This window comes from Crinia signifera, chromosome 2, assembly GCF_055691185.1.
Source record: "Crinia signifera chromosome 2, ASM5569118v1, whole genome shotgun sequence".
Lineage (NCBI taxonomy): Eukaryota > Metazoa > Chordata > Amphibia > Anura > Myobatrachidae > Crinia > Crinia signifera.
Genome location: NC_139218.1, coordinates 404,870,164 through 404,888,465, shown reverse-complemented (window position 1 = coordinate 404,888,465; position 18,302 = coordinate 404,870,164). Strand labels below are relative to the sequence as shown.

Here is an 18,302-nt window from a genome sequence, read left to right as displayed (position 1 = left end):
ATGAGGCGCCAATGCCCTTCCTGCATAGGCTGGTTTGACACGCGGAAGTGAATGCGATGGAACGCACTTCACTTCCGGTTACGTGTTCAGCGCTGCTTTTAAGTTTTAAACTTTATCTTCATGAATTGCCAACATTTTTAAACAGGAATGGGTTTATTTGTTAAGCGCTAAAGCGCCATTTATTGTATATTTTATGCCTATGTATAATTATGTATAATATAATTAATGGTACTGGACACAGGAACAGGAAGTCCTGTTCACTTCCTGTCTCATGGGTATATAAACCCCATGTAAGCCATGCCTCTGTACACTTGAAAAAGATCCCAGAGTGGATCGAAACGCGTTGTGTGACCAGAGGAAGGGGCCTTGCTGTAGGACTGCTGCTATCCAGTTTGGGACCTTGGTTGAAGCTTCTACCTGGTGGACTATCCGGAAAATCCCCCAGGTTGTAGAACTCCATACTTCGCCATTGTTTTTTCCTTACTGGCAGTCACAGTGATTACCCTATTTTATTCATTTTACATGTTATGTACTTCTGGATGTGGAAGACATTAAAAGTTTTTTTGATCTACTGAGTGGTCCCAAAGATACCTTGATGTGAACGTAACAGCCTTTCATTCAGTGAGTTGGGGTACGCACTTGGTGGCTATATCTGTTTACCTGCTACAGTCTAAAGATACCTTTATGTGTGAATACTACATCCACTTATTGTGAGTTGGGGTACGCATATAAAAGATACCTTTATGTGTTTAACCACCACATCTCTGATGTGAGTTTTGGTACGCTCATCTATACATCCCATTTATTGGTGGAGGAATAACAGCTGCACAGAATCCCATGAAAATCCACACGGGTGCACCTACCCATTGATTGTATGGACAGTTCATTAATCATATGATCCTTCTGTTTCCATTGTTTTTCATGACCAATCAACAATGAAAAATTGATCACAAGGATCACCTGTTCCATCCAATTGTCCTAGAAGTTTCAAAAGGGAAGGTCTGTCATTCTTATCCTATTACACCTCACCTGATACTGAGCCTGTTACACCCATCCTGTTACACTAAGCCTACCTGTTAAACCTAACCTGTTATGGAGGGTCTGTCATTCTTATCCTATTACACCTCACCTGATACTGAGCCTGTTACACCCATCCTGTTACACTAAGCCTACCTGTTAAACCTATCCTGTTATGGACGGTCTGTCATTCTTATCCTATTACACCTCACCTGATACTGAGCCTGTTACACCCATCCTGTTACAATAAGCCTACCTGTTACACCTAACCTGTTATGGACGGTCTGTCATTCTTATCCTATTACACCTCACCTGATACTGAGCCTGTTACACCCATCCTGTTACAATAAGCCTACCTGTTAAACCTAACCTGTTATGGAGGGTCTGTCATTCTTATCCTATTACACCTCACCTGATACTGAGCCTGTTACACCCATCCTGTTACACTAAGCCTACCTGTTAAACCTATCCTGTTATGGACGGTCTGTCATTCTTATCCTATTACACCTCACCTGATACTGAGCCTGTTACACCCATCCTGTTACAATAAGCCTACCTGTTACACCTAACCTGTTATGGACGGTCTGTCATTCTTATCCTATTACACCTCACCTGTTACTGAGCCAATTACACCCATCCTGTTACAATAAGCCTACCTGTTACACCTAACCTGTTATGGACGGTCTGTCATTCTTATCCTATTACACCTCACCTGATACTGAGCCTGTTACACCCATCCTGTTACAATAAGCCTACCTGTTACACCTATCCTGTTATGGACGGTCTGTCACTTTTATCCTATTACACCTCACCTGATACTGAGCTGGTTACACCCATCCTGTTACACTAAGCCTACCTGTTACACCTAACCTGTTACGGAGGGTCTGTCATTCTTATCCTATTACACCTCACCTGATACTGAGCCTGTTACACCCATCCTGTTACACTAAGCCTACCTGTTACACCTAACCTGTTATGGAGGGTCTGTCATTCTTATCCTATTACACCTCACCTGATACTGAGCCTGTTACACCCAGCCTGTTACAATAAGCCTACCTGTTACACGTATCCTGTTATGGACGGTCTGTCACTCTTATCCTATTACACCTCACCTGATACTGAGCCTGTTACACCCATCCTGTTACACTAAGCCTACCTGTTAAACCTAACCTGTTATGGACGGTCTGTCATTCTTATCCTATTACACCTCACCTGATACTGAGCCTGTTACACCCATCCTGTTACAGTAATCCTACCTGTTAAACCTATCCTGTTTTGGAGGGTCTGTCACTCTTATCCTATTACACCTCACCTGATACTGAGCCTGTTACACCCATCCTGTTACACTAATCCTACCTGTTAAACCTATGATGTTATGGAGGGTCTGTCATTCTTATCCTATTACACCTCACCTGATACTGAGCCTGTTACACCCATCCTGTTACACTAAGCCTACCTGTTACACCTAACCTGTTATGGACGGTCTGTCATTTTTATCCTATTACACCTCACCTGTTACTGAGCCAATTACACCCATCCTGTTACAATAAGCCTACCTGTTACACCTAACCTGTTATGGACGGTCTGTCATTCTTATCCTATTACACCTCACCTGATACTGAGCCTGTTACACCCATCCTGTTACAATAAGCCTACCTGTTACACCTATCCTGTTATGGACGGTCTGTCACTCTTATCCTATTACACCTCACCTGATACTGAGCTGGTTACACCCATCCTGTTACACTAAGCCTACCTGTTACACCTAACCTGTTACGGAGGGTCTGTCATTCTTATCCTATTACACCTCACCTGATACTGAGCCTGTTACACCCATCCTGTTACACTAAGCCTACCTGTTACACCTAACCTGTTATGGAGGGTCTGTCATTCTTATCCTATTACACCTCACCTGATACTGAGCCTGTTACACCCAGCCTGTTACAATAAGCCTACCTGTTACACGTATCCTGTTATGGACGGTCTGTCACTCTTATCCTATTACACCTCACCTGATACTGAGCCTGTTACACCCATCCTGTTACAATAAGCCTACCTGTTAAACCTATCCTGTTATGGACGGTCTGTCACTCTTATCCTATTACACCTCACCTGATACTGAGGCTGTTACACCCATCCTGTTACACTAAGCCTACCTGTTACACCTAACCTGTTATGGAGGGTCTGTCATTCTTATCCTATTACACCTCACCTGATACTGAGCCTGTTACACCCATCCTGTTACACTAAGCCTACCTGTTACACCTATCCTGTTATGGACGGTCTGTCACTTTTATCCTATTACACCTCACCTGATACTGAGCCTGTTACACCCATCCTGTTACACTAAGCCTACCTGTTAAACCTAACCTGTTATGGACGGTCTGTCATTCTTATCCTATTACACCTCACCTGATACTGAGCCTGTTACACCCATCCTGTTACACTAAGCCTACCTGTTACACCTAACCTGTTATGGACGGTCTGTCACTCTTATCCTATTACACCTCACCTGATACTGAGCCTGTTACACCCATCCTGTTACACTAAGCCTACCTGTTACACCTAACCTGTTATGGAGGGTCTGTCATTCTTATCCTATTACACCTCACCTGATACTGAGCCTGTTACACCCATCCTGTTACACTAAGCCTACCTGTTACACCTAACCTGTTATGGACGGTCTGTCATTCTTATCCTATTACACCTCACCTGTTACTGAGCCAATTACACCCATCCTGTTACAATAAGCCTACCTGTTACACCTAACCTGTTATGGACGGTCTGTCATTCTTATCCTATTACACCTCACCTGATACTGAGCCTGTTACACCCATCCTGTTACAATAAGCCTACCTGTTACACCTATCCTGTTATGGACGGTCTGTCACTCTTATCCTATTACACCTCACCTGATACTGAGCCTGTTACACCCATCCTGTTACACTAAGCCTACCTGTTAAACCTATCCTGTTATGGACGGTCTGTCATTCTTATCCTATTACACCTCACCTGATACTGAGCTGGTTACACCCATCCTGTTACACTAAGCCTACCTGTTAAACCTATCCTGTTATGGAGGGTCTGTCACTCTTATCCTATTACACCTCACCTGATACTGAGCCTGTTACACCCATCCTGTTACATTAAGCCTACCTGTTAAACCTATCCTGTTATGGACGGTCTTTCACTCTTATCCTATTACACCTCACCTGATACTGAGGCTGTTACACCCATCCTGTTACACTAAGCCTACCTGTTACACCTAACCTGTTATGGAGGGTCTGTCATTCTTATCCTATTACACCTCACCTGATACTGAGCCTGTTACACCCATCCTGTTACACCAAGCCTACCTGTTACACCTATCCTGTTATGGACGGTCTGTCACTTTTATCCTATTACACCTCACCTGATACTGAGCCTGTTACACCCATCCTGTTACACTAAGCCTACCTGTTACACCTAACCTGTTATGGAGGGTCTGTCATTCTTATCCTATTACACCTCACCTGATACTGAGCCTGTTACACCCATCCTGTTACACTAAGCCTACCTGTTACACCTAACCTGTTATGGACGGTCTGTCACTCTTATCCTATTACACCTCACCTGATACTGAGCCTGTTACACCCATCCTGTTACACTAAGCCTACCTGTTACACCTAACCTGTTATGGAGGGTCTGTCATTCTTATCCTATTACACCTCACCTGATACTGAGCCTGTTACACCCATCCTGTTACACTAAGCCTACCTGTTACACCTAAGCTGTTATGGACGGTCTGTCACTCTTATCCTATTACACCTCACCTGATACTGAGCCTGTCACACCCATCCTGTTACACTAAGCCTACCTGTTACACCTAACCTGTTATGGACGGTCTGTCACTCTTATCCTATTACACCTCACCTGATACTGAGGCTGTTACACCCATCCTGTTACACTAAGCCTACCTGTTACACCTAACCTGTTATGGAGGGTCTGTCATTCTTATCCTATTACACCTCACCTGATACTGAGCCTGTTACACCCATCCTGTTACACCAAGCCTACCTGTTACACCTATCCTGTTATGGACGGTCTGTCACTTTTATCCTATTACACCTCACCTGATACTGAGCCTGTTACACCCATCCTGTTACACTAAGCCTACCTGTTACACCTAACCTGTTATGGAGGGTCTGTCATTCTTATCCTATTACACCTCACCTGATACTGAGCCTGTTACACCCATCCTGTTACACTAAGCCTACCTGTTACACCTAACCTGTTATGGACGGTCTGTCACTCTTATCCTATTACACCTCACCTGATACTGAGCCTGTTACACCCATCCTGTTACACTAAGCCTACCTGTTACACCTAACCTGTTATGGAGGGTCTGTCATTCTTATCCTATTACACCTCACCTGATACTGAGCCTGTTACACCCATCCTGTTACACTAAGCCTACCTGTTACACCTAAGCTGTTATGGACGGTCTGTCACTCTTATCCTATTACACCTCACCTGATACTGAGCCTGTCACACCCATCCTGTTACACTAAGCCTACCTGTTACACCTAACCTGTTATGGACGGTCTGTCACTCTTATCCTATTACACCTCACCTGATACTGAGCCTGTTACACCCATCCTGTTACGCGTGGTCTGTTACCATCCTATCACATTCCACATGATGCACAGCCTGTTACACCCATCCTGTTACGCGTGGTCTGTTACCATCCTATCACATTCCACATGATGCACAGCCTGTTACACGAAGTATTATATACTTACTGCAGCCAGGACTCAAACTAGTATTTTTGGCAGCCTGGGTTAGGCAGTAATTTTGCTCCGCTCCATCTCCCCCTTATACCCATGCAGGAGTGTATGGGTCTGACATCCAGCATCCGGGGCATACAACCCCCTACCCCCAGCCCCCTAGTTGCCTGTTATTCTCACCTTGTGGTTTACATTTGTTATGCTTAGAAAGCGATTGTGTTTTGCTTCTGGGTACAGTGGATCTGTCAGCTCTCCTAGAATCTCCTGCAGTACACTGGATACATGATGTAATTCGATTTGGGCTTCATCCGTATTTCTTGATCCTTCGATATTGGCTTGTCTCATTAATTTGTTGTGAATCTCAGTAGATGGGTCGGTGTTATTGTACAAGCATATGAGTCTGTCCCTGGTGAGGAACTCTGAGAGGCTCACACCATGGTCCAGCAAGAGGTGGACGAAGGCAGGTTTATCTTCAATTAATGACACCATTAGACTTGGATATAGATCAGTGGGCTGCAACACAGAACAATCTATTACATAGTGCTATGGTGAAAAGGATGCACTCATATTAATCATTCAACTGGAGAATGGATCTTCTATGACCATTACCTGAAGCCTTTCCTTTTACCCTATACAGCGATCCCCCAATCCACATATAGCTACAACTGAAATTAATACATTACAAAAGACAGAGAGAAATCTGTGCTGTAAGGAACTTCTTCAACACAAAACAATCAGTACGGCATGAAGGAGGTCATTCTAGTTGACGTGCAAAGCCAACTAACGCCACCTGCCCTCACAAGTTCCCGCCTCCCGCAGCGAATGTTCCCACAGGCATGCAAATCCATCAATACATCCATCCTCAGCCTGGCTTGTGGGCCCAGAATCAGATGACTCAGATTTGCGGTGCCATTCTACATGAACAGGGCGGGCAGCTGATATCCGGTGAAGGAAGGCAGGAGGCTGGCCCAGAAGGAAGGCAGAAGGCTGGCCCAGTTTACATGTGGACACCCAGCAAGTCCCCCCCCCCCACTGCGAGTGTCTTGGAGACTGTGCAAGTCTGTACACATATACACATGCGCAGATCTACAACAGTGGTCCCCTTTGCGAATTCGCAATAGTTTGAATCAATTAGAATGACCTCCGTGCCTGGTGTGCCAATAGCACTCTTTAACTTTGAAGTCCACCACCATGGTCAGGAGGGGCCCCCACATCAGCCCCTGCATCCCTTCCTTCTGCCAGTCAAATACCGGCATTTGCAGCTTCTTGGGGAGGGAGGGGGTGGGGCTAAAGTTACAAATTACATCATTTAGTACCACCCCTTCCCTGAAGAGCTGTGAATCACTGCATTTACAGTAATGGGGTGTGGCTTAATGATGGCAAGCCCCGCCCATGGAAAATCTGCAGAGAGTCTCCTCTCTGTACTTCTCCTTACTGGTCTTATGTGTGTGCGCCCCATTCCGGCAGAGATCGCAGAATGGCGCATGGCGGTAGTTGCGCCAGGAGCCGCTCTGATGAGAGCAGCTCCATATGTACTGTATTATAGGACGCAGCCGATTGTGGAAGAATTCTAATACTGTAATGTGAATGTAAGAAGGATCTGTGACGCCAGATGGCCACACACACAACTGCGCTATACAAACAAAGCCGTCTTCCATGTATAAACATGGTTACTAATATGCATATGCACTGGAACTGGGGGGGGGGGGGGGGGGGCCTCACCCTCCTTAATATTTGGGAGTCAAAGTACTGGATGAATGGATGCAGTGCGGCTGCCATCTACAGTGAATACAGGCAGTGTCAGGAGGGGGATAATCCCATTTCTGTGCTGGGTGACACAATACAATATAGGGGCAATATATCTAACCACAAATATTGGGGGGGGGGGGGGGGCAGATGTAACAGGTGCAGAGAGTTAGATTTGGGTGAGTTATTTTGTTTCTGTGCAGAGTAAATACTGACTGCTTTATTTTTACACTGCAATTTATATTTCAGTTTCAAACCCCCCACCCAATCTTACGTTGTCTGAACATGTTACATCTGCCCCACCTGCAGCAACATGGTTTTGTCCATATGCTAGAATATGTGCTTTACTATCAAGTCTTAGGCCCTTATTCTGATTGATGCGGACTTTACCGCGTACTTACGGATCGCGTCTTTATGACGTCTGCGCATGCGTGGAGAACGCTACGCGCATGTGCCACGCCTTGACTCGGTACCAGTTCGGCCAAATCCCGTCCAAAACTGTTCACCGCTATCAGTCGGGAAATAGGGGCGTATTATGGGCGTCATGCGGAATGACACATGGGCGTAGTTTCAAAGTGGGCAAAACGGGGCGGAAACATGGGCGGACACGGGGGAGTACACTTATGTTGGGGGGCGTACATTCGGAAACCACTCCGAATGCACGCGATGAAAAAAGGGCAGAAATGTGCGGTGTCCACAAGTGTACTATTGCTTTGCGGACACCACTCGTTCATGCGGTAGGCGAACGTACGCCTAATGACTACAACCATTAACACCTGAACCCAATAGAATCTACTCCTTTACTCATTACTCACTAATAGGACGCTTGTCAGTGCTTTAATTGAAACCATTGCTGCTTCAAGGAAACCTTAGTAATCCCCCACATATGCTGTACTTGTCCCACACTTAAAAACTGCTAACAATGGACATGACTGAATATTAATACTAGCAATACAGAAGATATATAATAGTGGGTTGTTTGGCGTAAATACTCCGCTTACGTGCGGTAGCACCGCTTGGCTCCCGTTCGGATGCGGTATTCCCGAGCATACTCTGTAATACTCTGTAATACCGTGCCGAATCGGAGTGTTTCTCCCGCACACGCATGATTTGTATGTCGTCCGTAAACACGCCCTGTTCTTAAAGAGTGAGTCCGTCCGAATGCGGAGGACACGTGGGCGTTTCTACGGACGATGGCCGCATGCGGCAAAACACCGTGGCGTGCGGACCGCTCCGTAAGAATGCGGGAATTTCCGCACAGATCAGAATAAAGGCCTTAATTAGGCCCAATATTTTGACATTAGGACAGGTGTAAAAGACTTGCCCAAATAAGTAACATATTTCCTTAACTTCATCTGATATGGTCACCAGCCATAGAACGGTGGATAATTATATTAATGACAGCATACACATCGATATATCAGACAGCCCCAATTCCGAGGCTCTTGTACAAACTCCTTTTGCATTTCTTTAGCTGCCCAAATGTCAGCTGCATAGGAGGCTGCTTCCTCAAAATGTGGAAGAGGTGATGTTCATCAAAATGAACTCTGTATTTCATGAGGAATACCTTTATTAATTATATCAAAGTACAGAGACTTCTGTAATGATGGATTCCATTTGGGGATGAATTAATGTTGTGTTAAGATGATGGAAACACTGCTTAGTGAGGATACAAATGACAACAACAGCTAAAGCTCCTCCTTGAGAAAAACACTGTTAAGGTGGGCATATATCAAGCCGATTTGGACCGATTTCGGCCGATTGCGATCAATCGGCCCGATAAATCGGACCAAATCGGTTCTTCATGACATGGGGTCGGGTCCGTTGCGCGGTCCCGTGCGTATCGGACCCGGCCCCAGGGGTCGGACTGGCGGGACATACGATGTAGGTCAGTGGGACTCGGGGTGGTGAGGAGCAGTGGGGGTGGGCGGCTGGGGAGGAAGCAGTGGGACAGCTGAGCAGCGCGTTACCAGATCAGTGCTGGGGCGGGCGGCGGTGACCATCAGTCTCACTCTCCACTGTCCGTGTCCAGCGCTGTGGCGGGCGGGCAGCCGCGGCTATTACATCTTTAAAATAATGTGTCAAATGACTCTCCGGCTTTTGATTGGCTGAGATAGAGCACTCTCAGCTAATCAGCGGCCGCGGAGGAAGGCCACTGATTGGCTGAGAGTGCTCTATCTCAGCCAATCATTAGCCGGGCAGTCATTTGACACATTATGTAATAGCCACGGCTGCCCGCCCGCCACAGCGCTGGACAGTGGCGAGTGAGACTGATGGTCACCGCCGCCCCCACCCCAGCACTGATCTGGTAACGCGCTGCTCAGCTGTCCCACTGCTTCCTCCCCAGCCGCGTGCCCCCAATGCTCCTCACCACCCTGCAGCTCCCTGTTATTTTTTTTTACATGTGATAAATCGCATGCGATTTATCACATGTAAAAAATGGCACATCAAAGTCCTCATCGTATGTGAGCCTCCCGGGGAGCTGCCGGGCGGCTTGGAGGAGAATAGAATCCGACTTGTCCTTAGGACAAGTCGGCTCTATGTATGGGGGCCTTTAGTTTTCTTAAGCCTATAGACAGTTTTTTTGTGGGGACCCAAACAAACCAAGCACTTCTGTCACTGAAGTGCTTAGTTTGTTGAAATGTGCATGTCCTTTTTTAGTACCAAAGATATGGGTTGTTTGGATGGCCCAAGGGCAATTTAATCTTGCATCACTTTTTTCAGCTCTGCTGTTTAGCAATTTTTCATAGATGTGCTATAACGTATGATTGTTCCGCTAATCTGTTGCTTAGGACCTTATTCTAGTTCACTCTTTCTGACAAAATCCTTCTTAGATGGACAAAACCATGTGTACTGCAGGGGGCAGATGTAACTTGTGCAGAGAGAATTAGATTTGGGTGGGGTTTTTCTTCATTGTGAGTTCTATATTGCAGTGTAAAAATAAAGCAGCCAGTATTTACCCTGCACAGGGACAAAATAACTCACCCAAATCTAATTATCTCTGCACATGTTACATCTGCCCCCCTGCAGTCCATGTAAGAAGGATTTTGTCAGAAAGAGTGAACTAGAATAAGGCCCTTAGTTACCACTGAGTCTCAACCATTGCAGGATTGTTTTATGTGTATGCATTAAATACAGAAAGGTTCAGGACTTGGGAATTTCAGCTATTTCTGTTCTGTCATCAGAATTATTAAAGGGCTTAGGCCTGGTGATCCAGTGTTACCCTAGCTGAAGTCCACTTTGACATTGACCTTGCTGTCTTGTCTCAATGATGTGAAAAGTTGCACTATTCTTGCGACCCATTGCCTGGGGCCCTTATGTGCACCTATTAATGTTGTACTTTTAAACTTAAGGCATTCAACTAATGGAATGCCCAATCCTGCTGGGAAAGTGACACCCACTTGGGCACCCACCACAGGACTCTCAATGGGAAAACATGTATGCGACTTCATATCATATGTACCCGTTGCCAAAATCATTCTGAAATGTTTATAAAGTTACTCAATAGGTTCTATCTAACACCTGATAGATTACACACATTTTGGCATGTGGTGGGGCAGGCCATGTGTATCATATATATTGGTCCTGTCCTGCTCTACACAATTCAATGGGTTTCTTTGTTATTAATAGAGTTTTAACTCTCCATCTTAGTCCCTCTCCTGCTCATATTCCCAGATATGGTCCCTGTTCATCATAGATATTTTATTTATCAGCATGTTCCACAATAGCCCGATCATGGAAAACACTCCTCACACCCCATTTATAAAGTATTTCACCATGGAGACAGAGTTTATGCCATATTCCGCTACTTCTCCACCCCGGAAATGTTTTGCTGGCATGGATGTGTGACCTATGCTGAGGGCCCAATCCCGTAACTGGAGAAGCTGCTGCTGATACACTGATCCCTATTGTTATTTGTGTACTTGCGTTATCTGTTCCATGGGTTGTAAAGTACTGTACTAAGATGGGAGTTATATAGAAGATGGGATGTTACCCCTAGCAACCAATCAGATTCTGCTGCTCTTTATATTTAGTACCTTCTAGAAGATAATAGATTGAATCTGATTGGTTGCTATATGTATTTTTATATATGCATTCCCTGTGTTCTGGTTCTCCCCTTCATCTCCCATGTTCCTTCTCTGTATACCTTCACTATAAAATATAGATCAAATTTTTATTTTCATTAAAATGATTGTAAGAACAGTAATGGAGAGAACGTTCTGGGTGGGATGTTCTAAGCATTTGCAGTACATCGCATTGATACAAATCACATACTGTATGTACTAAAATATGCGATTAGTATCTAGTGTACAGAGCTGCCCTTTGTGAAGCAGCTGGCGCCGGGTGAGAGGGTGCCCGCGGGTCCCTCTCACCTCCTGGACCTCCTACTGCAGATGGGCTCCTTCCATGCACCCCAAAGGTGAAGCACTGCTGCTAGGGAGGAGCAGGCACAGCAGGAGGCTGCCTGGGCTGCGGGTGAGGCGGGGTCTGCGTGAGTGGCGCGGGACGACAGGGGGTGTGGTAAGAAGCCCATAGGCTCCTATAGGAAACACTTTACCATAGTGTTTATCTCTGTTGTGGATGATACATCCTGGCCTTTATGTCTGTCTTTCCTTGTTTCCCTTCTGTTACTTTACTGCTGCCAGAAGGTCCTACTATTCCATAGGTGAAAATCTCCATATGGGTACACAAGTGCACAGGATAATCTTCCACTTTTTTATGAGGAGGGAGACGTCTTACAGTAAGGTCTTCCACCTGTATCATGCAGGGACCTTCTTGGTCCCTCGTCTTGCTCTTTCCTCTTCAGGTCCCTTCCATACCATGCTGAACGGAAGGATCATCCTTGCCAGGGACCACACATTACAGGTAAGGTCAGGTGTGATATGATGCCACATATTACAGGTAAGGTCAGGTGTGAGATGACACCGCACAATACAGGTAAGCCCAGGTGTGGGATGACGCCACACATTACAGGTAAGACCAGGTGTGAGATGACGCCACACATTACAGGTAAGGCCAGGTGTGAGAGGACACTGCACATTACAGGTAAGACCAGGTGTAAGATGACGCCACACATTACAGGTAAGGCCAGGTGTGGGATGACACCACAAATTACAGGTAAGCCCAGGTGTGGGATGACGCCACACATTACAGGTAAGGTCAGGTGTGAGAGGACACCACACATTACAGGTAAGGTCAGGTGTGAGAGGACACCACACATTACAGGTAAGGTCAGGTGTGAGAGGACACCACACATTACCGGTAAGGCCAGGAGTGAGATGACACCACATATTACAGGTAAGGTCAGGTATGAGAGGACACTGCACATTACAGGTAAGGCCAGGTGTGAGAGGGCACCACACATTACAGGTAAGGTCAGGTGTGAGAGGACACCACACATTACAGGTAAGGCCAGGTGTGAGATGATACCACACATTACAGGTAAGGTCAGGTGTGAGAATACACCACACATTACAGGTAAGGCCAGGTGTGGGATGACACCACACATTACAGGTAAGCCAGGTGTGAGAATACACCACACATTACAGGTAAGGCCAGGTGTGAGAGGACACCACACATTACAGGTAAGGCCAGGTGTGAGAGGACACCACACATTACAGGTAAGGCCAGGTGTGAGAGGACACCACACATTACAGGTAAGACCAGGTGTGAGATGACGCCACACATTACAGGTAAGGCCAGGTGTGAGATGACACTGCACATTACAGGTAAGGCCCGGTGTGTGAGGACATCACACATCACAGGTAAGACCAGGTGTGAGATGGCGCCACACATTACAGGTAAGGCCAGGTGTGAGATGACATCACACATCACAGGTAAGACCAGGTGTGAGATGGCGCCACACATTACAGGTAAGGCCAGGTGTGAGATGACACTGCACATTACAGGTAAGGCCCGGTGTGTGAGGACATCACACATCACAGGTAAGACCAGGTGTGAGAGGACACCACACATTACAGGTAAGGCCAGTTGTGAGATGACATCACACATCACAGGTAAGACCAGGTGTGAGATGGCGCCACACATTACAGGTAAGGCCAGGTGTGAGATGACATCACACTTTACAGGTAAGGCCAGGTGTGAGATGACATCACACATTACAGGTAAGACCAGGTGTGAGATGGCGCCACACATTACAGGTAAGGCCAGGTGTGAGATGACACTGCACATTACAGGTAAGGCCCGGTGTGTGAGGACATCACACATCACAGGTAAGACCAGGTGTGAGAGGACACCACACATTACAGGTAAGGCCAGTTGTGAGATGACATCACACATCACAGGTAAGACCAGGTGTGAGATGGCGCCACACATTACAGGTAAGGCCAGGTGTGAGATGACATCACACTTTACAGGTAAGGCCAGGTGTGAGAGGATGCCGCAGAATACAGGTAAGGCCAGGTGTGAGATGGCACCGCACATTACAGGTAAGGCCAGGTGTGAGAGGACACCACACATTACAGGTAAGGCCAGGTGTGAGAGGACACCACACATTACAGGTAAGACCAGGTGTGAGAGGACACCGCACATTACAGGTAAGGTCAGGTGTGAGAGGACACCGCACATTACAGGTAAGGTCAGGTGTGAGATGACATCACACATTACAGGTAAGGCCAGGTGTGAGAGGATGCCGCAGAATACAGGTAAGGCCAGGTGTGAGATGGCACAGCACATTACAGGTAAGGCCAGGTGTGAGAGGACACCACACATTACAGGTAAGGCCAGGTGTGAGAGGACACCACACATTACAGGTAAGACCAGGAGTGAGAGGACACCGCACATTACAGGTAAGGCCAGGTGTGAGATGACATCACACATTACAGGTAAGGCCAGGTGTGAGAGAATGCCGCAGAATACAGGTAAGGCCAGGTGTGAGATGGCACAGCACATTACAGGTAAGGCCAGGTGTGAGAGGACACCACACATTACAGGTAAGGTCAGGTTTGAGATGATACCACACATTACAGGTAAGACCAGGTGTGAGAAGACACCACACATTACAGGTAAGGACAGGTGTGAGATGATACCACACATTACAGGTAAGACCAGGTGTGAGATGACACCGCACATTACAGGTGTGGCCAGTTGTGAGATGACACCACACATTACAGGTAAGGCCAGGTGTGAGAGGACATCACACATTACAGGTAAGGTCAGGTGTGAGATGACACCACACATTACAGGTAAGGCCAGGTGTGAGATGACATCACACATTACAGGTAAGGCCAGGTGTGAGAGGATGCCGCAGAATACAGGTAAGGCCAGGTGTGAGATGATGTCACACATTACAGGTAAGGACAGGTGTGAGATGACACCACACATTACAGGTAAGGCCAGGTATGAGAGGACACCACACATTACAGGTAAGGCCAGGTGTGAGATGACACCACACATTACAGGTAAGGTCAGGTGTGAGATGACACTGCACATTACAGGTGTGGCCAGTTGTGAGATGACACCACACATTACAGGTAAGGCCAGGTGTGAGAGGACATCACACATTACAGGTAAGGTCAGGTGTGAGATGACACCACACATTACAGGTAAGGCCAGGTGTGAGATGACATCACACATTACAGGTAAGGCCAGGTGTGAGAGGATGCCGCAGAATACAGGTAAGGCCAGGTGTGAGATGATGTCACACATAACAGGTAAGGACAGGTGTGAGATGACACCACACATTACAGGTAAGGCCAGGTATGAGAGGACACCACACATTACAGGTAAGGCCAGGTGTGAGATGACACCACACATTACAGGTAAGGTCAGGTGTGAGAGGACACCACACATTACAGGTAAGGCCAGGTGTGAGATGACACCACACATTACAGGTAAGGCCAGGTGTGAGATGACACCACACATTACAGGTAAGGCCAGGTGTGAGAGGACACCACACATTACAGGTAAGGCCCGGTGTGAGAGGACACCACACATTACAGGTAAGCCCAGGTGTGGGATGACGCCACACATTACAGGTAAGGCCAGGTGTGAGATGACACCACACATTACAGGTAAGGCCAGGTGTGAGAGGACACCACACATTACAGGTAAGGCCAGGTGTGAGAAGACATCACACATTACAGGTAAGGCCAGGTGTGAGATGACACCGCACATTACAGGTAAGGCCAGGTGTGAGAGGACACCGCACATTACAGGTAAAGCCAGGTGTGAAAATACACCACACATTACAGGTAAGGCCAGGTGTGAGAGGACACCACACATTACAGGTAAGGCCAGGTGTGAGAGGACACCGCACATTACAGGTAAAGCCAGGTGTGAGAATACACCACACATTACAGGTAAGGCCAGGTGTGAGAGGACATCACACATTACAGGTAAGGCCAGGTGTGAGAGGACACCACACATTACAGGTAAGGTCAGGTGTGAGATTACACCGCACATTACAGGTAAGGCCAGGTGTGAGAGGACATCACACATTACAGGTAAGGCCAGGTGTGAGAGGACACCACACATTACAGGTAAGGCCAGGTGTGTGATATGTATGGTGATCATACCTTCCAAGTCCAATCTTCAGTAAAAATCTGTGTCTCTGCAATATCTGTCCGATTCCAGGACACAGCGAGTTTAAGCTGATGGTCCCAATTCTCCTGTCCACTGTAATCTGCACTGTGAGACGCTGACGGACAAATAACCAGAGGTCAGTTATCACAATCACAGTTCTACCTTAATGATAAAGTCCAATCATTCACTGATACCCAGCTGTATTATAACACGTCACTGTCACCAGACTCCACCACTTCATTGTCATTTCTGGGATCTGTCTGCACATTGGAATACCTTACAGGAATGAACATCATTACTAAGATATATCCACACCCCATCTCCTTTCTACCTCCCCCTCCCCTCCCCCACCTCGCATTTAAAGATTAATCCTTGTTCATCGTTAGCACAAATCTGGCTGCAGACGTCACGCATCACCAGCCTTCTTAGAGGTCAGTATACTGTGTGGTTGCAGTGTTGGTCTTCCTGGACCCCTGTGCCATATACACCGCACATCCTACACTTACTATAGATACATTAATGCTATTTCATATTTATAGTAATCCTTTAGAATATCACCAATAAGCCCGCCCCATCCTCTGACCTTTCAACAGTGCTTGAAGAATGGCCACGTCCATCCCTTGGTCCACCACTTTCTCTTCCCGGAGGATGGTCAGCAGAGATCCCATACGGACAATGTCCTGTATCTGTGGGAGAAGAGGACAGAGGCAAGTAAAAACTCTCTCCAGAGACATACTGTAGATCTGGGATGTCACTATCTGCTAGCGGAATAACAGGGCAGAGGGACCACCTCCCTCATTGGGAAGGTGAGAGGATGACGATGACCAGAGCAGTAGTGGCAGGAGAGGGACAATGGGGGAAATATACTAAGAATAAGACTCAGTTGTATTTGTATTCTTAAAACATATGAATACGACTGGCTACGGATGTAATTTTGACAAAATACGATTCGTATATAGGTCAGATTTGCTAAGCTGCCCTATTTACGCATTTGTATTTGGCCAATGGCATAGCCAGTCGTATTCTGGCCGATACAAATTCCTCATGGACACTTGCGCTGAGGCATGTAGCGCTGTCTGTGAATGCCTGGATGACATGTCATGTCCGGATCCGCCCCCTACCCATTGCTCCCTGCGTCTGTCAGCTGTCAATCAAATGATGAACAGGCAGCAGCGCCGCCTCCCCTTCCTTCCCTCTTCTCAGTGTGCTGTGCCAGTGCCACTGCCAGTCCTCAACACTCTGCCCCCTCTATCTCCTCCCCTCTTCTTCCATCTCCTCCTTCTCTCCCCTCCTTTCCCCCTCAGTCACGAGAGGGGTGTAATAGCGTCCTCAGCATCCTACCTACGCAGATAGAAGAGGAGGGACTGCACAAGAGTTAAACAGCAAAAGAACAGTGAGTCTTTTATTATACATGTTTATAACAAATGTTTTAATAATTGTAGATTTTTTTATATTAATTTAGATACTTTTGAAATAATGGGCTGGGTTATGTGCCCAAAGGTGGCCATACACGCTGCAACAGCATCGCATCGCACAGTACAAAAAGAATGTGCTGCACATACTTTTTGTACTGCTTTCGGATCGCATCGCACACACATTGCATGCATGCCGTGCGATGCGATCTAGCTTATAACGTATGCGATTCTCACAGCGTGTATGGGCACCTTTAGTGCCTGCAACATTTTGCGGACACAGCACTGAGATGATGTATGCGTACATGTACATGCACCTGAGATCCTCCATAGGATCGCATGTTGCATACGCTCACACAATCGGGCTGCAGCTTGTTGCCATGGCAATGTGAAAGGGCGCAAAATGTATGGTTTGCAGGAGGGCGCCGGACACCCTAGCACCGGCCCTGCCAATATGGGTACCTGTGGAAGGAATCCATACTTATCAGGGTCCTCTGATGTAAATCATGTCCTCTTTGGTCCACGTAGGCATCCACAGTCTTGGCAAAACAAAATAAATGAGTGTCCCAACTAGGGGGACTAACTCATCCCTTTAATCCGGGACACATAATAATTACACGGGTTCTGTGGCAGTTTAAAACCAGGTGAAATGGAGTCTTGGGTGTGGAAGTTTAAAACCAGGTGAGAGCCAGCCACAGAACCTGTGTAATTAATATGTGTCCTGGATTAAAGGGATGAGTTGGTCACCCTAGTCCCAACACCCAGAACGAACTCCGGAGAAGCCGCTGGATGAGTGTTTACATCCTGGGGCTCCTCC

General features: G+C 46.8%; 1 protein-coding gene across 1 annotated transcript in view; it reads right to left on the bottom strand.

The window, feature by feature from the left end:
• Nucleotides 1-18,302, bottom strand: part of LOC146058640 (transient receptor potential cation channel subfamily M member 2-like) — a 561,103-nt gene that overhangs the window by 470,002 nt on the left and 72,799 nt on the right. The window contains exons 5-7 of the mRNA XM_083170913.1: nucleotides 16,657-16,759; nucleotides 16,067-16,188; nucleotides 5,964-6,296 (exon numbers count right to left, since the gene is read on the bottom strand). Coding sequence (XP_083027039.1) covers nucleotides 5,964-6,296; nucleotides 16,067-16,188; nucleotides 16,657-16,759 — 558 coding nt within the window. The remainder of the gene's footprint in view (nucleotides 1-5,963; nucleotides 6,297-16,066; nucleotides 16,189-16,656; nucleotides 16,760-18,302) is intronic.